At 37.3% G+C, this 25,278-nt stretch overlaps 1 protein-coding gene across 1 annotated transcript in view; it reads left to right on the top strand.

Moving 5' to 3' along the window:
• Positions 1 to 25,278, top strand: part of FBXL17 (F-box and leucine rich repeat protein 17) — a 297,305-nt gene that overhangs the window by 265,329 nt on the left and 6,698 nt on the right. The window contains exon 8 of the mRNA XM_017812707.1: positions 16,112 to 16,254. Within this exon, the coding sequence (XP_017668196.1) occupies positions 16,112 to 16,254 (143 nt within the window). The remainder of the gene's footprint in view (positions 1 to 16,111; positions 16,255 to 25,278) is intronic.

A 25,278-nucleotide genomic window follows, 5' to 3' on the forward strand; every position in this document is an offset into this window, starting at 1 on the left:
AATTCCTTCATTATTTTTCAAGCTAACTTGTGATGATTCACGGTATGGAACCTTTTTAAATTATCTCCATTTCTCCCTGTCAGCTGTACTCACTTTCAGCATCCAGTTGTATTGATTTATATGAACAACCTTAGTTTCATTAGTCATCACAAAATTAATGGCAAGTTACATCACTTTTCTCTGGCTGTGTTCTCCAGAGTAGAACAATATAACTGCATTGGAATGTATTAAATGTTATGTTAACAGACACAAAATCCCATGTTAAAGTTAATTTATGTTGAGCTGTGGAGTGATACATGCTGACAAAACCAGAAAAATGCAAAATTGAGGCTGACAGTCTGTCCTTCCCTGATTGTATAGATTTGTTGCAGCACATGCTGTATGTAGCTTCATGCTGTGATGTGAGACCTAAGCAACAATTGGCACAATAGGAAACAGTCAGTGCAGTCTGTCAGTCACTGCATCAAATCTCATTGTCCTCTTTGGATATTTTAGATCTTTAAAGATACTTTCAGTAACGTACTTTAACTCAGCAATTTTAAGAAAAGCATTGTATCTATTCCAGGGTTCAGCAAAGTAAAATAAATACACACAGATTATGTATAAAAACATGTATTTGTGTCTTATTTTATTTTAAAAAGTCTTGTAGGGTTACATCTTGACAGTGGCTTAAACTATACTTTGCAAATACATATATGATTCTGTTCCATATTACTGCACATCTGGAAGGGTAATCTGGACCTTGAAAAAATTGCATGAGCCCTCTTTGCACCTCCTTCCATGGATGTCCAGCCTTCTCAGCCTGTGAAGATTCATTTCTCCTTGACAAAATACAGTGCTTGCATGTCTGCTGATCACTGCAAAGCCTTTAATAGCAAATGTTATTCCCAGAGCTGTCTTAAACACTCACCTACAAATGTACTCAGGCGTAATTAGATAAGAAGTCTGCACAAGCTGAAGGTTGTAAAATAAATGCTATCACTGCCTGTATCATCCTTGCTATATCCTAGCTTCATACCCTCTTCTGTTCAACTTGGTTTTCTCCCATACACAGTGGAAATAGAAACAACATAGTTATCACTATACTGGCACTATGTGTGTTATTCTTAAAGTAATTACATTGGCTGATAACTGTCTTCAAAAAAATGTTGCTGGGGGTCAGATTCCGTTTGGGAAGAGCTGCGTTGTCTAAGAGCTGTATCTGTCCAAGGGCTTTTGAATCACAGAGTTGTTTAGGTTGGAAAAAGCCTTTAAGGTTGAGTCCAGCCATTACCCCAGTACTGCCAAGTCCACCACTAATCCATGTCCCTCAGTGTCACATCTACATGTCTTTCAAATACCTGCAGGGATGGTGACTCCACTGCTTCCCTGGGCAGCCTGCTCCTGTGCTTGACAACACTTCTGGTGAAGAAATTTTTCCTCATATCCAATCTAAACCTCCCCTGGCTCAGCTTGAGGCCATTTTCTCTCCTCCTATCACTGGTTGCCTGGGAGAAGAGACTGACCCCCACCTGGCTCACGCCAGTTTCCTCTCAGGTAGTTGCAGAGAGTGATAAGGTCACCCCTGGGCCTCCTTTTCTCCAGGTTAAACACCCCCATCTCCCTCATCCACTCCTCATCAGACTTGTGCTCCAGACGCTTCCCCAGCTCTGCCCTTCTCTGGACACGCTCAATGTGTTTCTTGTAGTGAGGGGCCCAAAACTGAACACAGGATTAGAGGTGCCATCTCAACAGCTCTACGTCTTTAAAGAAACTTTCTAAATATAGTAGCCACATTAATGTTAGTTACATAGACAAAAATTTGTTGTCGATGGAAGAGGGCATAACTAGTGTATGAAGACATTCAAAACAAAATTATCTGAAAAGTGAGAAACAGTTGAAAGAGCAGTGATGGTGCACATGGATTATTTTTTCTAAATGCTGTTTTTCCAGTTTTCTTTTTTAATGCTGTGGAAATGTCATAGTAGTGTATCAGTCACATCACTAGGTAATGTGTATTATTGCTGCTATTTTTCAGATTGCTTTTCTAATTTAAGCCTAAGTGTTTCTTCAACATGTTATAGACTAATTTTGACTTTTCTACTACCATCTGAAGCTGAATAATTTCTTCTTTCTCTTTCTGGACTTCTTGAATCTCCATTCGTTGAAACAGTGGTTTTCAAACTGCTGTCCTCAAGAATGTGGGAAGTAGCTGTTGGACTACTGTTAAACACACAAGTCTTTTGCAGACAGATTTGACCATCAGGATGTGTGGTGCTTTATTGGATATGTTGAGGCTTTGCATTGGTTTCCTTGCTCACATTTTTAGCAACTCACTGCACAGCCAAATTATTACAGGTGTGCAGATGGGTACATGGCAGGCACAGTACAATGTTTGATGCCAGCTTTTTGGTGGGTTTTGTTTGTTTGGTTTTGTGTTTTCATTTTAGTTTTTTTGTCAGTGGGGTTTTCTTGGAGATTGATTGGTTCATTTATTTGTAGGGGTTTGGGGTTTTTTTTGTTGAGTTTTATTGTTTGTGGATTGGTTGGGTTTTTTTAAGGGAAAAAATGGAAAAAGTGGTTATAGGGGAAACATAATGTGTCAGAAATTTATATTCTAGGGCTGTAAAAAGTTTTCATAAAGATGTTAATATTCTTTTATCCTATATCCATATGTTAATGTGGGCTGTACAGATATGTACATGTGCATATGTATGTAGGAATGTGTATATATGTGTAGGAATCTTTTCTTATTTCACTTTTTTTTAATTTCACTCTCTTGTCTCTGCTTCTCTTATTTCAGAATGTGTTATATTTCATATGATCACTCACTTTCTTTTCTGCCCAGCCCCTTCACATATAGCTGCCCTTTTATAACATAATCCGTAGTGTCTGGAAGTGCACAGAACTTTTTTCATTCTGTTCAGTGCTGTTCTGTCCCAAGCCCATGCTCTGAGTTCCCAAGCATACAACTTTACAGGTTTACACAATAATTCTAGCCCTATTGCATGAATCTCAGTTTTCCAGTCTTCACATACCATATTGCAAGAAGACTGAGTAAGAAGGGTGAATATGAACTGGCTGAGTTAGAAAAAGAAGTACCCAATTCTTATGAATAATAACCTGTACTCCTGAAGTAGAGAACAGTACATCCTGTGTCAATATCTTAGAGGGTCATTGGGTGTGTTTCTGGGATTTGAAAAGTACTGCCAAACATATATTTGTTGAAGTGCATGAACAGTCTGTCTTGTGTAACACCTCATGCTGTATGGTGTATTTAGTTTTATTGCCTGTTACTTTGTGTGTGTTCTGGTAAACAGTCAAATATCTACTCTCCAGCTGAGGACTGAACAGTTATACACCAGGAGTCATACAATGAAATTCAAAACTTTCAATAGCCATTTTCTTCCAGTTTTATATTGTGCATGTAAAATTCTATTTTTATAAGCAGTCTTTATCTTCTAATAAGTATTTATTTTGCTCCTTTTTCTCAATTTGATTTAATTTTATGTACTAAAAAATTTATCTATTGTACTCTGCTAAGCTTATCAAAACTTAGGAGTTGTTACACTGAATCATGATTTAAGTAGTCATTGTTCTACCATCAAACAGTGTGAAATTCTTTAGTGCATGACAGAAGTAACATGCTGTCATGCATTTATTAGATGCTCTCCATCCTTCAGTCTCCTTTTTGATGTGTAGTCTTTCAAATTGATAAATTTAGGACTCCTTTCTGAAAGGGCAAAATGCATAAATCTGTTGTTCTCCGGCTTAAGACCTGTGTTTTCTCTCACTGGCAGAACATTTTCCCTCATTTGCAGAATGAGTATAGACCTCTGTCACAGATGTCATTCTTTGTCTCAGCAAGTATTTGCAGACCATCTAGCAGTCTTTTCAAAGTCAGTATTTATTAATCAGAAGAATACAGTAGCTCGATTCCTTAGGAGAGAGGGACAAAGCTAAATGTACAAAAGGGTGTGTTCCCACATCATTTAGGATTACTTTCTGTCATTCTGCAAAGAGACGTGCTCTAATCTCGCCTGATCCCACAATTGAACAGGCTCAACCGTTAAATTCCCTCTCTGGGAAAGCATCTTCTGTCTCTTCCCCCCTCTCTTACAATCCCATGGGACTAAGAGCTAGCTAAAATTTTACTTTTTTGACAATCAGATCTCAATATTCTGATTCTTATTTCTTCCATGAAATTTGCCTTACCAGAGTCAACTCATTCACCAGAGTAGACAGTTAATAAGTGTTTGTAATATTTTTAATTATATATATATATAATACATATGTACAATTATATACATATTATTATCTAATAGCCTAAAATTGTTTATTAATAAATATATATTTAATAAGTGATACAAAGTGAGTTTTTTTGCTTTTGCCAGTTTCCAGTTTATCATCTCGAGCTGTCCCAGCAAAACATTAAGTGATCTTTAAATGTGGTCTGTATGTGATATTCTGCATTCTGTGACTGTCTTGGACTTACAGCTCTTCAAGTGCTCTAAGGTGCAGCTTTTTCAAAGTATTCACAGATGTTTGGAAGCAGTGTATACACCAGTTATCCAAACAATGCCAGATTTAAAAAAAAAAAAAAATGTTTCTTTCCTACCTCTCTAGGTTGATGCGTTGCATGTAGCTTAAATAGTTCAGAGTTACAGCCTTTTTTTTTTTTAATGCTGCCTAGATCTGGGTTTTCAGTGTCATCACTAGTAACTGTCATATGCTCAAACACCATTGTCTGTTTTGAAAAGATAATATTTAAATTTCCTTATATGTCTCTTGTTCCTGTTTAGAGCGGTTCAAGTAATTTTTGGTGTCTTTGTTAGCCTGACCAAAAAAAGGAATGTTTCTCTCTGTGGACTGGAAGAGAAAGAAGTCATCTTGAAGAGTCTATAGCACTTCTTCTCAATATTCTCCTGATGTAAAAAAATAAATATTATTTACATATCCCTTGTCCACAGAGTCAGTCATCTCATCACAGAAAGGCAATCAGGTTGACAAGGCTTGGTTTGCACGTGGTATGTCAGAGCTGTCTGTTCCCAGTCATCTCTGTGTCCTTCAGATGTGCCTTCTAGGAAAATTGGCTCTATGATTTTCTTGGGGATTGAAGTCAGTCTTCTATTTGTAATCAGACTATGTCTGTGACAGTGGTGGAAATTACTTCAGTGCAAAATAACTGAAAGAAACCGAGTTATGTTTTACTATTCCCAGGAAGGTGAAAATTGAGCTATTTTTTAACAGCTTGGTCCACAGGGGCTATTTTGTCTTAAGACCATGGGATTAAAACCAGCAGCTACTATCACTTTTGCAATCCATTTCTGACGTAGTTATTTTTTAATATTTTTATGAGAGGTCTGCAGTGAGGACAGAAGCAAATATGCTTCATGCCTTTCAGTTTGCAATACTAACACCTTTCTTGCATCCTTATTTTGAGGATTTGGGGGCATTGCTTTGTTTTAGTTTGGTTTTTGCTGTTATGTGCATTGAGTAAAAGATAGTGAAATGGCTAAAAAGTCCCAGAGCTTGTATTCTGCATTAATATATTTTATTTAGACTACAGATGTATTTATGATTAATTCATTGTTGTCATTGATTTTTTTACTTAAGAGACCTGTATAAAATACAACAAATGATTTTATATGACTGTCCATAGCTTGGCTTTGTTCTTAGTGTGGACTTTTGGGGAAACAGATATTTAACACTTGTTATGTTAAAGATAGTTTTGAAAGATCATTTTCTTCTGCTTTTTCAATTTTATTTCTAGTTTAGGACAGAATTTTGCTTACATTGTAGGACAACAAGTTCTTTTAATAATCTTTGTACAAATGTTTATGGTTTGTTTATGGTTTTAGTCTGCGCAAATATGCAAGATAAAGAAGTAAAGCAAGCACTAAAATTAATTTTACTTGGAAAATAAAAGCCCTCTGATTGCCATATGTTTCATGTAGTTTGAACTGTAGGATAAAAGTTGGTTTAGCAATTGCCCTTTCTTCTTTGTATCAGTTAATAAAGTTGGCATTGAATACAACACTGTATACTGTATAATTTAATGGCAATCATATACCACAACCAGGCAATAGCTAAATAACTGTGTGCCAATTACTTTTATGACTCTTACAGAAAAAATAAAATATTGACCTGTGTTAAATATATTTTATATGAAAATATAAATAAAATGCTTTTGCTACATAAAAATTGTCTGCCATCTTTCCTCTCACAGGAGGTCTTTTCAGTCCTTAGGACTTTTTTTGCTTTCAGGGATTTTCCTTAACCTTCTTTAGGTAACCAGTACTTTAAATAATGGGATTTTATTTTCAAAGTGGAAACCAGAAATACATTGTTTTAAAATGCATGTGTTACCACTTTCAAACAGATTTTTTTAGTAAAACTTACAGTAGTATCACTAATTGAGTGCTTTGCCACCATACCTGCAAAATAAGGTTAAAATATTAATCCAGAGAAACAGGATTTAACCAGATTTCCTAAACTCTGGGAGAAAACAGGTTTACTCAAGGGTTACAGTCTGTCTCTTTTTTTCTTTGAGGCATTAGGTTAGACTGGTTTCCCATTGTGGTCATGCCACTCTATCTTTGTGCATTTTATTGCAGTCCCATACTTCATTCTCAAGAAATGTTACCCATAGCCACATATGCACAAAGGTATAACAAGAAAATTATCACAGGAGACCTCAAGCAGCCTGAGGCAGATGAAGATAATAGGAAAAAAGTGAAACACACCAAGTATATTAAAATGCAGGCTTGCCATCCTGAGAGATGACAAAGCATTCCAGTGGGGAAATTTTTCAGGCTGGCCAACTTCTTTTCTAAACTTCTTTAGGATTTACAAAAGATGAAGTATTTACCTATTTTACATACCTTTCTGGTTTTTGTGTTCTGTGAGCGCTTGCTATAAATATTAAAATACCAATTGTGTAAAATATTTTTAAAAATAACACTGGCCAATATCTTTTTTGCATCACTTCTATACCATAGGGAAAGGACTTAATTGTTTCCCTGTATGTTTGCTACATGGATGTATGTGCTATATGGGAAACTGGTTAGGGAGTAAAGATTGACAACTCATTATGAGAACAGTGAAGTTCAGGGTTATGTCCTCTGTTAACGTATGTACCTTTATTTCAAGGGAACTGCAGTTAAAACTAGGAATGTATTTAAGTGCATGATTATAAATGGGATTGGCTGAGTTCCCTGGTAGAAGGCCAGTTCTTGTGCAGATTCTGTCTCTCTTGATTTGCTATTTCCTGGTGGCACTGAAATGTGGCTGTTATGAGAGGTTGTGATTGTAGAAGAAAATAAAACAGACCCGTCATACTGCCTGTCAGCTGGATGTGCAAAAGCCTGAGCAGAATTAGAGTTTTCACTAGGAAACCAGCACAAACTGGAGTTTTGAACTGATATACCTACCCATAGTAGCCTTTATTTGGTGCCAGATGAACTACAGTGCTTGATGTATGATTTTTATCAGTATATGATAAACAAACATTTATTTAGTCATCAAAATACCCTTCTAAATTTGTAACAGGAGTAGATGAATTGTATAAAAAATTGTACCATGCAGTGAGTCTTTCATTTAAGGCAGAAGCTATATGAATTGTGAGCTATGATTCCTCTGCTGGGTGAGCAAAGCAGCGGAGAACTCAAGCAGTGATTTCTTCAACTGCTGTCTGTAGTTAAAGCAGCAAAACACCTTTTGACACATGGAAATGGGATTAGGCATGTACTGTCTCCCTGCACGTAACAGAGTAGCTAAACTGCAAGACCTCATGTAATTTGCATGGCAGATAACAATCATCCTCATCAGTGCAGCGAGTTTAAACATGTACTATCTGTTAGTATCATGTTTAGTATCAGGTGGGCAAAGTTATCAAGCTTTTTATTATGGTCTCAAGGTTTGCTCTGAAAAATAACGTTCTGTTGCCCTAACTGGGGGGGAAAAAATGAAGTCCCCGAAAAGTTTTCTGAAAATAAGTTTTTATAGGTATGCATTTGTAAACAAGAGCCTTTTCTGTGTATAAGCAATAGTTAATCTGTTGTATACTGTACATGATGTTATTAACATATATAAGTTAAAGATTCCATTTGTAGATGCAATAATATATTAAAATTAGTCAGCAGTATGTTGTCTGTGTTCAGCTGTATTTTACAATTGTCAAGTGTTTTGGTCTAATTGTTTGCTAATTTTTAAGTTATTTTCTGAAAATCACTGGAATTGGAATATCAAACTAATTTGGGTGACTGGTAAAACTTCAATGCACTTAAAGTTTTATAATTTACCTGCATGATTTCCATCTTCCCATTTTGTTTGTAATTCGATACAGTAACATAAATGAAAGCTAGAAAAGAGTCTTTAAATTAACCTTTTTGATCTGTCTTGTACACATTTTCTTTGTAGCTTCTTTAGAGCTTTGTCCACTCATATTTTAAATAACTCAGGCAAATGAGAGTAAAACACCATCAACAGCAGAAGAATATTTCAAGGTCCACTAAGCTAAACTGTTATACCATTTGCCTAATCCTAAATATATGATTTTCTTTGCTAACTTTATTTTTATTACATCTGCTTATTGCAATTTTAACTCTCATAAACTTCCTAAAGTTTTGTTTTATAAATTAGTGTCTCCAGGAGCCAGGGTGGCTATCAAAGTCACCTTAGTAACTTTTGGCTATATAATAAATAAAAAGATAATATATTATGTTTATATGGTATTTTTTATATTTTATATTCTATATAAAATAATAATATATTTGTATTAATTATAGTTATATGTTATATAATATATAAAAATAAAAATATAATGGACATTTCCGTAAAAAGACTATTTCATGGTAATATTTGGTTGACTGATTGATTTCTGCTCTGTGTAAAACCCTTGGAAATTTTAAATTCTAATTCTTGCCCATTTAATTTGTTTTGACATTAATGAAAAAAGAACTTAAAAAAAAAAAAAGCAGAAGTGTTTTTTACATGAATGCATATATATGTGTAATGCCCTGGTGTAAGGGTGATACCAATCATAATTAATTTTTAAAAACATTTCTATCTAGTCCCCACCGAAGGCTGACCAAATGCAGTGCCTTGTACATTTGCAATATGTTAGGTGATAATAGAAAAAAACCAGCAACACAGTTAAGCCTCACCGAGGTTTATTTTCAGTTAAATTCAAGTAGGATTTATCAGTTAAGGAGATGCTCTGTGGTGTAGTAGGTGCATGTCAATAAAAGTATTTTTGATTGGACATAATTCTGCTTAATGCACCAGATTTCCAAACAATTTTATTTGATAATATTATGCAAAACCTGGGGTATTTGTTTCCAGATATAAAAATAACTTTGAATTAAATTAGGAGTGGCCCAAATATCAGTTGTTTGTAAGTTAATTTTCTATTGTAGCAACTTAAACTTAGGAACGGTCATGACTAAATTATAAATGTTAGATTACTGATTTTGTTAAGACATATTCATGTGATATCTGTTTCTGATTTTTTTTTAGTATATATACAAAATTGAGGGGAAAGGCCACATACTGCTGTCTGTAGTTTCCCAAAACCATTTTATAAAGTAAATAGAGCAGTTTTGTTGGAGGGAGAGCTCAGTGCCTGACTAGGTCAGGTGCAGAAGTAGTTTAACCATGACAACACTCACATTGCAGCCATTGGTTTTGCAGGTTACATACAGTTGAACAGAGACCTTTCCTCTGACTAAGACAGTAATTTCTGTCTGTAGGAGCAGATGCATTTAGCTGTGTCAGTTTAACTTTATCAGTTTAAAAGAAAATGAGTTTAAATTAGTATTTGCTTTTAATGGTAGCAGACTGGACAAAATTTGTCTTGTTTTCCCAGCTACTCCAGCTGGTCATCTAAAAGATGCCACCTTTGCCTACAAACCTGGTCCTTCCACCTTCTCAGCTACAACAAAGTCCCATTACAACTAGAAAACATTTTTGCTTGATACAGCTCAAGGCTGTAGGGGTGATTTTCCAATTTCAGTTGGAGACATTACACTTTATCTTCTGCAGTGTAGGGGCTGTACATTAGTTGATTTCCATTCCACCAACCTAGCACTGGAAAAAGAAATATCTTGCTTTTGCCAAAATAAATGGGAGTATAAAAAGGAGAGAAAAGAATTGGATGCCTTGTTAAATATTCACAAAAAAGAGAGGTTCATATGTCAAAGCCAACAACTTTACACTACATGGGGGATTTTTTTGTATCCTCCTCTACTTACTTGTAATATATTGTGTTCTTCTGTTTGGTCACTCACCATGTTTTGAAATTCAGTTGTCATTAGTGTTGAAACATACTTTTGATGGTTCTTTACTCCTGATTTGCTACAAGTTCTTAAGTCACAGAACCCAGACTTAGTTGGTAAGGGGTTTACTGCATGTTTCCTTGTTAAATTACTACCAGATTTACCAAGAATAGCAGTGTATTCTGATTATTGTGGTCAAATGCAAAGAGGAACTAAAACTGTTGAGCAATGCAAACATTTTCTTAGCTGAAACTCGTGGCTTAAAGTATTCTGCTCATACAAGCAGAAGTGTGTGTACTCAAGACTTCTAAAAGAACTACAAGGATGAAATAACAAAGCTCCTCACTGCACTGTGTAATCTTTCACTTAAACCTGCCTGACTACCACAGGATTGCTTGGCAGAGATATCTCAAAAAAAATGTTTTAGGGAAGATCAGAAAAGTATGAACCAGTAAAGCTGGTGTCTTCATAAGGCAAGTTAGTAATAATATAGAATGCAATTAGTGAACACGTGAATAAATATGACGTATCCAGGAAGAGCTGATACAGCTCTTCTGGAGATAGGTTGTGCTTCACGATCATATCAGAATGCTTTGAAGTCAGGAAGGAGCAAAGAAGACGTGGTTGATGCAGTCTGTTTGGATTTCCAGAAACCATTTCCCACAAGGGAAGGTGGTTTCTGAAAGAGATGATGTCTGAACCGCAGGATTCCTTGCCACAGGGTGTTATGGAGCCTAAAATACTTTGTGCGTTACAAGACTGATTAGGTGAACTTACCAAAGTACAGAGCCATAAAATAAAGCCTGTTCAGAAAATTCCTGGCCATACTTTTTTTCATGGGAGGAAAGTGTTCTGGGAAGGTATTGTTACATTTTCACCTGTTCTTGTGGCCTTTCTTTATTTCCCTCTGCTGAATGGTGATAGAAACAGAATAGTGTGTCTTTTCTCTAGCCCAGAGTGTTTTTGTGAGGATGCAGTTGCACACATAAAAATTGTCAGAAAATATGGTCATTGGTGTTTTAAAGTGGCACACCCTCTGTGTTTAACAGATGAACTGTTTTAACATATGACTACAGTATAACATTGTACACTCTTGTCAAAATATTTGTTTTTCAAGAAACATGTCTGCTAACTGGGGACAGATTTTGTTGCTTTGATCTGATGATCTTTAATGGCACTTCACAGAACTATTCTCTGTTGATTTTCTTCTCTTTATCAGTTTTATATAAAGCATTGAAAATAACAAAATATGGTTGTAACTTTAAAAACACTAGCAAAAGTATTCAAATGGAAATAGTATTTGACATTGTGTTTAACTGGCATTATTCTGATGGAATGGAAGACTTTCATATTTCACTATTTCAGGTCTATAACATTTGGGGGGGTACAATAACTGTAATTTCTATAGCTTTTCCTATTGCAAAATACATGCAGAAAGTTTCTGACTGTCTATAATTTTTATGATAGCGATATATTAAGAGGTGTCTCTAAGAAGAGTATAAAAGTTAGGTTTTGCTATACATATATTTATATTTTTGCAAACTTAGGACTTCTTTTCTAGAGATGTACTGGGAAGAGAGCAGGGAACTGGTATTGTCCTACAAAAATCAATGTCAGTCAGTCATCAGTCATGGCTAGGCATCGCGAATGAAGATTTGGGAAGGGCTCTACCTACGTTTGTTGCAAGCGTGTTGGTGGCTAAAAAGGCCACTACGAGATAGGCATGTCTGGTTGCAAAAGGCACAGCAGAAAGACTCCTTAGAGGGCATATTCTGCAAGGCACGATTCTTTCTGTGTTGTTTTTTCTCCTCAAGAGTGATCCTGCGTGCTTTCTCAAAAGCATCCGCAGCGTTATAGATGCCGTGTCTTCCAGACCTCCTGATTGGAGGCCAGAGTAGACCAGTTATGTTGATCAATATGGCTGAGGCTGAGATGTTGTTTCAGGGAGTCCTTGCATATTCTCTTTGGGGCTCCTCTCTTGCGGCAGCCAGTGGCAAGTTCACCATAAAGCAAGATCTTAGGGAGGCGGTGGTCCTTCATCCTTGAGACGTGCCCTGCCCAGCGCAGCTGTGTTCTCAGCAACATGGCTTCAATACCTGTGACTGCTGCTTGTTCTAGAACAGATGTATTGGTCACATAGTCTGACCAGTGGATGTTTAGGATTGTACGGAGACAGCGTTGATGGAAGTGTTCTAGGAGACGCAGGTGGTGGCGGTAGATGACCCATGATTCAGATCTGTATAAGAGAATATGCACAATGGCTCTGTAAACACTGATCTTTGTACTTTTCTTCGGGTGTTTATTTCGCCAAACTCTTTTATGAAGCTTTCCAAAGGCACTATATGCTTTTGCTAACCTGTTGTCTATCTCCCCGTCAATCTTACCATCCGAGGAGATGAGGCTGCCTAGGTAATTAAACTGCTGGACTGATTTGAGCTCTGATTGGCCAATGGTGATGTGGGGATGAAGGAAGACTTCCTGAGGTGCAGGTTGATGAAGAACTTCTGTCTTCTTTAAGCTGACTTCCAGCCCAAAGAGCTCAGCAGCATCTGCAAAGCAGGATATTAAATGCTGCAGAGTTGCTTCTGTGTGGGTGACAAGGGCGGCGTCATCAGCATGAAGTAGCTCCCAGACAAGATGGTTTAAGGTCTTAGTGTGGGCCTTCAGTCACCTTAGGTTGAATAGGCTCCCATCAGTACGCTATCGAATGTAGATACCGTCCTGATCATCGAGGTCTGCTGTGGCCCTTTGGAGCATCATGCTGAAGAAGATTGTGAATAGGGTTAGTGCAAGAACCCAACCTTGTTTCACATCATTAGGTATTAGAAAGGGCTCAGAAAGTGCATTGCCATATCTGACTTGGCCGTGCTGATCCTCATGGAGTGAAATGATCATTTTAAAGAACTTGGGGGGACAACCTAAACATTCCAAAATCTACCATAGACCTTTCCTGCTCACAGTATCTTTGTGCGACCGCATTGGAAGAAGATACCCGTTGGTCTGTGGTTAACCAACCAGGTGGAGATGAGCTTTGTTTAGGCCACCTTTTCTAGGTCCCTCTCCGAGTGGAGCAAGCAGTGCTGTCCTTGAAAAGGCTGCTTGGTCGTTCAGGGTGCTGCCCCAAGAGACTGTCATCTCCGGTCAGTCTCTAATGACCAATATCCTGAATGGTCTGCATGCAGGGTTGGGTCTGCGGCTTCCAGTGCACCTTTCACCTGCCGTTTCGACCCTCGCCCGTCGCTATGGGACTTTTTTGCATGCGGGTAAAGCCTTCAAGCCTTCGCAATGGATTTTTAGGTGAGATGCAGTATGTGCGGAACTGAACCCACCTTTAAATCCTAAGGTTCATCTCCCAGGGCCGAGCGAGCTTGGACGGTGGCAGCGAGGTCCTCAGTACGTAGGTTTAATTAGAGTGACCTTCTCTTAGATGGATGGCCTTACAGGGCTAAGCAAGCTCCATCTGCCCAGCTTTGGGATTAGAGTTGTCCTTCTCCTAGGATGACTGCCAGAAGGCTAACGAGCTCATCCTGCCCAAGAATGTAGTGTATCTGGCCCTACGATTTTGACCTGTCTGGCATGGGTGACCCTACCGAAGGCATGTACCATCGCCAGCATAGCTCACAACCACATAGGGGTACACAGGCTTCATTCCTATTAGAACGATTCGGGCAAATCTTACATTTCCTACTTTGCTATCACCTATCTATATACAATCTTCAGGAAATACCCAGGAACAACCCTTTGTCCTGTCCACCCTTTCAGGATGTAACAGAGCAAAGCAAATATATCCAGAACATGCCGAACCTGGGCAGTAGCTGCAGGTGAGCCAAAACCAAACAAACAGACAAACCGTTCTGGCCCCTGTACCCATCCAAGGCTGGGGGGCCTTTCAAGGCCCCAGCCTGTCCAGGACCCCCAACATTCTAAAAGAACCCATTATCCACCCTGACCTTATCCTTATCCCACTGTGTTGCTGCATATCTACAGGTGCACTGCTCACCTGCAACATTTCATACAGGATTGCCCCACTTGCACTCCTGCCAGTCTGAGGACCCCCATGGCCCGCTCGACACCCTTCCCCTCCCCCAAACCTGGAACGACAAACCTCTGTGTGCTCCAAAGCTCCCCTCTCCCACGCAGGTGCAGCACCCGCCAGTGAGGCTCCACCTCTTTCTCTCCTCTTTCCCGCCAGGGTCAGGGCGGGGACTGCTGGTGGCCGCACCTGGGGGCTGCCAGCGGCCGCAGCGCAGGGGCGGTCAGGGTGTCCCTGGAGCCTGGTGGGCCTCAGGTGCGCGGGGGCAGCCTGCCGGACAAAAATCAATGAAACCATAGTGAAACTACAGAGATGATTGTATCATATGTTCAGTGCATCAGTTACAAAATCCAGTTATACTGCCCTTTTTGGTGAACTGCTGCAAGAAAGAAATTATACACTATTGCACCTTCCACAGTTACTGAGAATGTATTTGGCCTCTTTTGGCTGATTTTGTTTGCTAATTGAGTCCACTTAAATATTTATAAATATCCAAATTACTGATGTCTAGCATCAGTACAGTCGTTTGCAGAACCACTGGAAAGTCAGATGGGTTCTTTTTTTCTATTTCTAAATCTCAGTTATATGCTGATTAGCGAAGACTGACATCTTGTATATCAAGAGCTACCAGCTCTTCATAACTCCTTTTTTTTTTTTCCCCTGACATTTGGGAATGTAGCAGGAACAGAGCAGCCCCACAGCTGCTGAAAAATCGTCTCTTTAAACATATAGGCACTATTTGTGTTAAGTCACTCATTAATCTTCCTTTTCAGCAACTGCATTATAACTAGAACTAAAAACTGTGAACATCCTCCCCCTTGACTACATGCAGATGGCTGACTTCTGCACCAGAAACTTTGGCCTTTTTTCCTAAGCTGAGGTTTTAGCTGCTAAAAGGTGTTACTCATTGCTGTTATTAAATCCCAGCCTGACTTTCTGGGCCCATATTTCCTGAAAAGTATTCTAGTCCGTGGTGACTAGGGTGCTTGTGATTTGTATCCTGTATGTCATTGGCATGTTGTAACAAAACCTTCCCAGCCTGTTCAGATCCCTCATGGTTTCTCCTACCTACCTTTTTCAGCCCATTCAGAATTTCCAGATCCTCTTTCCTTTCCTATTCTAAAGGTTCAGGTTTTTCTTTTAATTCCTCATGACCCTTTTAACTCTCATTTATTTTTTTGTTGGAAAAGTGCTTGTGAAGAAAACATGAAAGTGAGACATATCATTTTTCTTACATCATCAATATGAAAAATGGGAAACACATGCAATTTTAGAATATTATTATAAAATGTATGACATAAGATTACTTCAGAGTTCTCTAAACTCACCTTTTTTTAATTTACTCAGAAAATGTCCTGTTACTCTCAGTGCTGTCTTTGTAATATTATTTTGCTGGGGGGGAAAAACAGTATTAATTGTATAAAATCAGTTATTTTCTCTGAAAACTGAGGTAGAATTGGTTTTATTCTATGTTTATTTCAATTTCATTAATTGATCCTTGATACTTCCGAAAAAAAGTAATTCAAAGAATTTGTATAGAATATATTTGGTAATTGGGCTATTTATCTTGATTCATAGCTAGAAAAATAGATAGAAAAATTCATAGATAGAAAAACTAGTGATACCTGTTTATCTGTGTGTTTGTATGTGTTTGCACTTGTGTTTGTTCCTAACTTGAAGAGAATTCTGAAATTTAGGTCTTTTACAAGGTACGTGAAAAACTACTTTTCAGGATTTATTTTCCACATTATTCAGTGCATACAGGAAACTGCCCTTACCATCTCTACCAGCTGTATATTTCAATCCTTTAATATCTTTACAGCTCTGATAGCCATTGGGCGGTACAGCATGACAATAGAGACAGTGGATGTTGGATGGTGCAAGGAGATCACGGACCGTGGAGCCACCCAGATTGCACAGCGCAGCAAGTCTCTCAGATATTTAGGACTGATGAGGTGTGATCAGGTAAGAGGCATTTGCATGAGCTGGTTCCTCTTTCTGAGTGTGTATGAGAGTGTTCATGTGTGTGAATAAGTGAGGGAGACAGGGCGGTTTGGTTTTATGTACGAACTGGTTTCGTATTCACTACACTAGTAACTCTTTTCAGTGTATTGTGTTCACGTATTTAGCTAAGAGAACAGAACTAAAGGGAGCATTATAAATTTTTGCTGACACAGATTTTCAAAATACACCCACAGGCTACACCTGCGGCCTTAGGTGCTCGCAAAGGTTTCTGTAAAATCTGCCCTCTGATGGTTTTGAATATTTTTGTTTAAAAGTGATTGGTATGTCGTGTTATTATTACAACAGAGTACTTTGTTTTTTGAAAAGGAAGGGGGGGGAACCTTTAGCATTACTTCCAGAGTGATTTAGTGATTTTCTGTCATATGTCTGTGCTCTTGCTCATGTGTAATGGTTTTGAAAACAGAAGAACAAAGATATGGATAAAACCATAACGCTAAATAGAGAAAAAAATACTGAGTTTCTTACATGGAACATATTAAGAATGTCTGTAAGTTTTTGTATGTATGGCCAGTCTTCGCGAGCGAAGATTTGGGAAAGGTCATTAACCCTTCCAGCCTGCGCAGTGGATTTTTTAGGTGAGACCCAGCATGCGCTGAACTGAGCCCACCCTTTAATCCTGAGGTTCATCTGCCAGGGCCGAGTGAGCTCGGACAGTGGCAGTGAGGTCCTCAGGACGTAGGTTTGTTTAGAGTGACCTTCTCTTAGATGGATGACCTTACAGGGCTGACGAGCTCCATCTGCCCGGGGGAGTTTTTCCCTGACCGGGAATTGAACCCAGGTCGCAGCGGTGAGGGTACTGTATCCTAACCACTAGACCACCAGGGGCCCCCTGTAAGTTTTAGCACTTTATCATTAGAAGAAAAGAGGACAAGGCAGTCCAGCTCCACCTCACCTTGTATATAACCTTCAGGAAGCAGGTCCCTGTTTACAGAAGAGAGATCAAGAGGCCTGTCAGCAGAAATAGCTAAAAGAAAAGTCATTGGAGGTCCAGAGTCTCTGATCATAAGTCTTCAAATACACCTGCAGGGATTTATTCTTTTCCAGCCGTCATCAATGAGATGTCCAGCTTGTGATGCCCATCATAAGCATGTCTCTCAGGCTTGTGGATTTCTGATTGGATACAGCCTGTGGAAAAGCAGGTTTCAATCTAAGAAACTTGATGCTCAACACCATTACCTTGCATCGCTCACACTGCATTACAGAAGACAATGACAGAACCCAGTATCTCAAATGGCAAGGAATAATAATGTCCAGGTCACTTGTAGAGTTAGAAATAGCATTTTGCAAAGCCAGCCTTAGGCAGTTTCCAGTTTGAGAGAAGGTTGAGCACTTTGGAAGAATTGCTCTGTCTATCAAAGCTGAGTCCACTTAATCTCCTAAACATTAGTGTTTTTAAGAGCCAATAGACAAAAGGAGTATGTGAGTCTCTTTGATGGATTGTGCTAAGATTATGTACTCAGAAAATGTTCAAAGGGTAACTTGACCTTGGGAATTAGATCTGACCCGGAATCACCGAATCACTTCTACATGGATATTTATTTTGTGAATTTAGCTAATGTTGAACAGTCAACAAGGATCTAACAAGTGCAATAATTTTATCCTGTCTTCAGCTGCTATAGAAAATCAATGATCTTGATGCTGAAAACAACTTTTACTACCTCATAAGCTAAACTATATGTACTACAGTCTGTATTTCTCTAATTGGTGGTTAATGCTTTTCTAGTTCTTTACAGAGGAGTATACATCATCTTTTGTGTTATGATAGGCAACTGCTGAAAGGAAAAAAAATATTTTTTGAGAAAGCTTTAAGGAAGATAGAAAAGTAATGTTGACTGTGTGCATGCAGGTGTGTGTGTGCACATTAGCAATTATTTAAAGTATAGCAGTTAGAACATGTTAAGAAATGAGTAAATACTGTTACAGCAAACACTGTAGTAGTGGGACTACCACTGGGAATTATTTTCTTGCTTGCAATGGCTTGATGGGAAGAATAGCTCCACAGATAGAATGAAATAACTATCCTCGACTTAAGGGGTTTTTGGCAGCTAGAAGATGCCAACTCCCTTTTTCCACTGCAAACGAACAGAGAAATTACTGAACAAAATCATGTCCTCAACTGTCTCTTCCCAATATCATGCAGAACTAATTTTTTCCAGTGGCTGCTCTATTAAATTAAAAATGTCAGTGCCCAGCACATCATTAAAGAGAATTCTTGGGTGGTGCAGAAGGGTTTATTTACATGCCCCATTGACTGAAATTCTTGTCTTTGTACTGTTGTCAGCTTGCAGCGTAGAGAGGGTTAGAAGATTTGTCCCTTCCTTTTCTAAGATACTGACTGTTATGCTAGTACCAGGTAGCTTTCATGCCTTTCTAGGAATTCCCAGGCATTGGAGGGGAAGTACTTAAACACAGTTACATAAGGAACATATGTAAGTAGACTTCAAATGACTACCACTAAAATACTCTTTATGAGCCAGGCTCTTTGGAATTTCTTTGATACGCACTTGACATAAATTAGAGGCGTCAAGAGTCCTCCCAAGAAAGATCAAGAGAGGCTGCAAGTCTGGGTAAAGGCAGGCTCTGTTTTATGCCATTGATTATCCAAGTGCCTTCAGGCAATGTGTTTCAGTAGATGCAGAACATTATTGATCCACACCATGAAAATAATCAAATTATTCATTTTTCATCAAACTGCTATTGCCATGACCTTTCTTTTTATCATTTGCCTACCATCTAACATGCACACCACAGGAGCAATATCATCTTTGCCTTAAAATAGATGACATTGTGTTGAGAAATCTCATTAAAAAAAGCTGACTTTAGCATGAGGTCATCATAATGGGGGCCCATATTTCAGCTGGAACTGTATCAGATAGGATATGTCTGAGATGCTATGATCGAGACCTCCAAAAGTATTAAAGCGTTCAGAAAATAGACCCTGAACATTTTTTAGTGCATATATTTTGGACAATGAAATTCCCCAGTTGTCCGCATACCAACATCAACACGTACTGAAAAGCAGCTAGGACCCTTCTTCTCCCTTTTGATCTCTCTCACTGTACAGGGTATCAGCTCTGTGCAAATATGTGTGCATGGGTCTGCACAGGTGCTTGGGACTGCACAAGTCATGTGTTTCATAAAAAGAAAATGTTGCCATTTTGAGTCTTCATTTCTTTTGAAAGCAGTAAGAGATAAAATTAGTAGTTATTTAAGGCCTAAGGAGGAAGGACATTTTAAAGGTTTGTAATTGGAAAAGGCATAAAAGACAGCATATTTCTGTTTTGCATTCTGGGGTTACTGCCTGTGGTTGTGCCCTGCCCTACTCCCAGTGGCAGTGAGCCAGGATTCATTCCTTCATGTCGCCTCTTCCCAGTGCTCTGGCAGCACAGGGAAACCACAAGCTCCTCAGTTTCTCTGCAGAGTGTTGTGCTTTTGGGGCTACAGTCCGAGGTTGTATTTTAGGACTTGATGTGGGTATTTGGAAGCACATAATGACTTTGTGTACAATTTGTCTGATTTTCCTGATTTGTCACTCACTAAATACCAAGAAAAGCACAGATTTGTCTCCATAGGAAGGAGTTCTGTTCAGTTCACCTCAGTTTAGTTCCCCTATAGCAGAAAGAGATTATAACTGTTCTTCCAACCAAATTTTAATTGTGGCTCTGTATTTTATATCACAACTTAGGAAAGTGTGTATTTTAAAGTAGAATTCATCCTTCCCTTTAAATATTTGAAATACCTTGAGAGACATGGGCGGTTACAGGATACTTCTTTCCTCCTACAAACATTGATGTCAGAATTCCTAAGAACTTTACTTGTATCCTGAGGGCATAAAATGATGCCTACTTCAGAATAACAGATTTAAATGCAAGTTTCAAACTTCTTTTTGTGGACACATTTCTATACATTCCTACCCCTAAACTGAGCTATGTTGTATTTACTTACTGTAGTTACTTAATAAATTATTTTGAAATATTTTTTGTTTCACATTTTTTTTAAATGGAGGAAGAAGATGATGTTCTCCATACTATTTATTGCTAGAATTCATTTGAAATATGTGTTTGTGGCACTTCTTTCTTGTGCTCTCGCAAGTGAAACAGCTTTAAATCTTGAAATCTTCACCCTTGGGAAGATGCCTGGGTATCAATTAGGAGATAGGGACTAAAAACTTGATCAGTTCTTGTGGGTAGTAGCTTGACTGGTTGAACAATGTGCCAGAATAATCTTCCCAAAACTTTTCTCACACAGATTTTTGTATTTCAAGATCCTTTTCCTATAACTGTGGTGCTGTTTGCAATGATTATCAGCAGTGCTGCCATGTAAATGCAGGAAACATTTCTTGGGGAAATATGCAGAAAAGTGTCACTAAAAAACAGAGGCCACAAAATTCATTCATGTGTGAATGAAATGAAGAGAGTCTGACAAAGTTGGCTCTGAATGGATACACAGCTTGGTTAATAAATCATGTTGGCCTTTATTCCTTGCTTTCTTCTCGTTTTTTCTTTGCTTTTTTCTTTTTTTTTTTTTGAGATGAATTTCACAAAAAAAGACATGGTTGCTTTTCATGAAAATACTTCTGAAAGCCTGTAGCTTATTCCAGATGACTTTCTCAGATGAATTGTAGCATGTATTTCCTATTCAAGTTTTACTGAGATATTAGAGCACAGAAATTGATGGTCAGTACAACTGACAGAAAGACAAACTCTTTTATGTTACCACAGAGAGGAAGGAAGATAAATGATCCCTAAAAATAAAAATGGTCTGTTAAGAAATCATTTGTATCTTAAGTAAGCATAAGATTTTTAGAAAATCAGTAGAGTTTTAATATAATTTATTACTTTGTCCTTCTATAAAACCTTTTTTAGAAATATTTGTAAATATATATTCTTTGCAGACTGCAAATCAGTAGCCTAACTGGGATGCAACTCCTGTTGTTTATGAGAAATGTTTTTACCCTTCACTCACAGATTTTAATTTACATGGCTAGTCTGTAACTGAAGGTAAGTGAAAAAGAGATAATATTCTAAGTTCTAGAGATACATCTTTAAATTTCAAATACATTTTTGAGCTAAACTCTTCTTAATCAATGGTAGAACAGTGAGAGTACAAAGCCATGGCTTGTTTTAATATAATTATCATAGTAATTTGCCTTCCACCTTCAGAAAATGCTATCATTAGCCTGATAAGAAAACCTGACAAATTGCTACCATTTCTTCTTTTATATTTAAGGGGTACATTTTGAGATTTAAAATTATGGTTTTGTAATTTGAAGAGGAATGAAAATATCCAGTCCTTCCTTTTAAGACAAATTCTATAGCACTGTTTTTTCTGTTAAAAAACTATAATTTGTTCAATTTACATTGCATATTAAAAAGGAATTGCTGTATATTTTATAGTTTTATATGTATAATGTAGGAGCTGTGATTGATACATCTCTCTATGAATAATGAAGATTTTAAATTAATGAAATTTCTGAATCCCATTAGAAGGAAACTACAGTTATACCACAACAAAAGAAAAATAGCATTTATTTCACTTCAGTTTTCAATACAACAATTTTAAAGGACTGGACTACTTTTGGTTTTTTTCCACCTCGCTAACTGGGATAACAGATCCATTATGTGTATAAATGAAAGTATCTGCTAAAATATAAAAAGAGGATTTTTTTTACAAATTGAACTTTTTACTCTTCTAGTTTAACTGTTTCTTTGCTAAAGATTTTTAACTGAAGATGGAATCTTCTGAGTTAATGAATCTGTCCTTGTTTTTAAAAAGCACCCATCTGACCATGTCATACTGTAATAGAAAGATGAGCCGCCAGGTACAGATCAACAGTTCAAAATCAGGATAAGACCAACTCTTAAAGAAGAATGCAATGTGAACTAGTCAGCATTTTTACGATTAAAAAAAAAGAGACATTTTTTTAGAAGCATTGTCCCCTGGAACTTTCAGTCATTTTTGCCAGCTGGCAACTTTTGAGAATGATTTCTCTGTTAGTTTTACATGCCATCGTTTTGACAGGTATTACAATACTGGGCTCAAATTATTGTTAATGTAGTTGAATAGGAAGGAAAATAGTCAATGTTATTAATTCAACAGGAAGAAAGTAATCTGAAAGAATATTTACCACTATGTAGATTAACACTGTCATTTCACTGCATATGGGTCTTTATTAACTGCAATTTTTATAAGAATAAAGCATTTGAAATGCTTATGATACTGGTAATATTTTTACCTTGAAATCTTCTGTAAGTGGAGTCTAGAAGTTCATCTGATGAAATGAACAGAATTAACAAACCAAACTGAAAGGCTCCTTTAGAATGGTTTCTCTGATTTAATAGAAAAGTAAACCCTCACGCTAAGCAAAGAGAATTGAGAGTGAAAACTTCATCACTTATACAGCTTTAATATTCAATATTGTGTTGGCAGCAATGATTAGGATGGCAAGCCCTGAAATGATAGAAAACTATGCAAACTCACAGAGATCTGAAATGGATATTGCTAGTTTGCAGTAACACTGGCAGTTTGAGACAATAGCATTCACATGAGTAAACAGCCACAGTAATGAATTTCATCCCTTTCAGTTGAGATTTAAACAAAGAACTGCAAAGTAGGTCTACTCCACAAGCAACCTTGCTACATTTTCTGAAATCCTTCCAGAATTGCTACCATGGAATATTAGAAGATTTAGGTATTGCCTTTATTTCAGTTCACACAGCAGAAAAGATTTCAGATATTTCTGTTTACCTACTCTTTCCCTTTTACAAATATAAATGGGAAATTAATTGCTAAGATTTAACACAATTAAGTTGTCAAATGCCATGATAATAGTACATCATACTGTACTTGCCAATTTCATTATTTATGAGTCTACATGAACAGTGTTTGTATGTGCATGCATGTGTGCTTTTTTCTGTCCTTAAGTCAAAATACACTCTTTGCTGAAGTCATAAGGGACTTCATTTGGACTATAGGATATTGTGCTAATATTGGGAGGGCTGTTATCTTATTAAAGTACTAAACAAAGGTTCTACCTCTGGGCATGAGAGCAATCACTGAAAATCTGTGGAATATGTCTGCCTTAGCTGATCAAGTGCACTTCACACAAAACGTTTCCAGAAATCTTTAATTTTGTTATGGCTACAGGCAACAGTTATAATTGGGCCACCTGAGAATATAATTCATTCAATTATTAGAAGAAAAAAAAAATCAAACATAGTGCACTTTGTATAAAACACTGACTTAAGGAAGCAAACTGCAGCTTAGAGAAGAGAAAGGGTGTATGAAAATGTGTTTCTTGTTACTCCAAGTATGTATATTTTGGATTTTATTGTTAAAACATTTGAGCAATTGATAATAAAGTGTGTTCCAAATCCATCATTATGAATACGCACAATGACTATAGAGTAATCTCTTTGACCCCTACATACAAATTTGACTTTCATGTAATACTACTTTATGTATACAAAGACACAAATTTCAGTATCCCTAATACTGCAATACTACTCCATAAGCAAAAATGTCAACCATATTTTAAGAAAGCCCTTTTGGGACAAATCCATTTCTATTTCTTCTCTGTAAAGTTGATTTTGTGATTCCTTATGTGTAGAAATATAATGATAATACTTGTTTATCATCTAACATAAACATCATCTGTATGGGAGCCCTTAAAATCTTTTGCTCTGAATGTTACCTCTCACCTGCTAACATTTCCCTAAAATTCTTAGTGCTAGATTTCTAAGATTAAGCTAGCAGTTCTATATGTTATTAATGCCTTTCTGTGCAGATATTGTTGACTCATGGTATCGTAACTTGATGTGTTATTTTTTATTAATGACTGGTCTATAAAGTTATGTAACTGAAGATACCAACCTGTATTGTCCTCAGAAGGAGAGTACCCATGGTGTCAGCACTCTGCAAAATCATAGCCACATGTCTGTTCCAAGGTCTAGGTTAGATACAATGCAGAAATTATTTCAGCTGTCAGCTCTGAATGATGGTCTGAGGAACACAGGCAGGTTTTTGTAAGAAGTTGTAGTACTGCATCTTTGCACTAATCCAGTTTTGCAAGTCTGGTTTTGGGGGGCTTGAGCTTTTTTATTTATATGGCTTGCTACTGGTTTCAGTTATTAGCTTGCAATGGAGATAACTTTTTCTTTTCAATTATGAAATTAATTGGTCATTACACTGAAGTTATTAAGATGTGAAGATTTTTAGGTTTTGTTCACTGAACAAGACCATTCAAACCTTTTAGATTAACAGTAAATACTCCTCCACTGTGTAGAGCAGCATAAAACAGTTCAAGTGGTGACTCTACTCTCCCTTTTCAGTATTCTCTAGATGACACAACAAGACATTCGTAGCACATTTTAGAAGCTCTAGAGTCAGAACTGCATTCTAAGACTGCCCTTGATATACCTATAGGAGGAGTTTTGAAGATCACTATGCAGTCTTAGAATTCTTAATGGCAATATAGTAAAGGAGTTGTCTCAGTTAAAACTTTTTGAAGTCCCTTTATGTGCCACTTGGTATTCCAAACCCAGAGATTTCCAGGACATCATCTCGACTAAAGTCCAGCTAAGTAGGAAAGTCCTGTTTAGAAAAAGTCCTTATACCTCTGTTCCTTAGTTGTGAACAAAGCTCTCAGTCTCATTAAAAAATGTGCAGTTTGGCTGATGGTTCAACTGTAATCCCTAATCTACCTTAACAGGATTAGGAAAACTTGACTCTTATGATTTTAATAAAATCTGTCCCAGGAACATAATGAAAGGTATAGGTAAAAAAAAAAAAAAAAAAAATCCTAGCCCTTTGGAATCATTTGATATCTTTAGAAATTCCTGATTTTAGAATCTAGAAATTAAAGAAAATTATGCTGAAATTATCACAAGAACCCAATGACATGGCACATTTCAAAGACAAAAACCTAAAAATTACCTAATAACTATTCAAGCTTGCAGCTTGACT

This window comes from Lepidothrix coronata, unplaced genomic scaffold, assembly GCF_001604755.1.
Source record: "Lepidothrix coronata isolate B3197 unplaced genomic scaffold, Lepidothrix_coronata-1.0 Scaffold37, whole genome shotgun sequence".
NCBI lineage: Eukaryota > Metazoa > Chordata > Aves > Passeriformes > Pipridae > Lepidothrix > Lepidothrix coronata.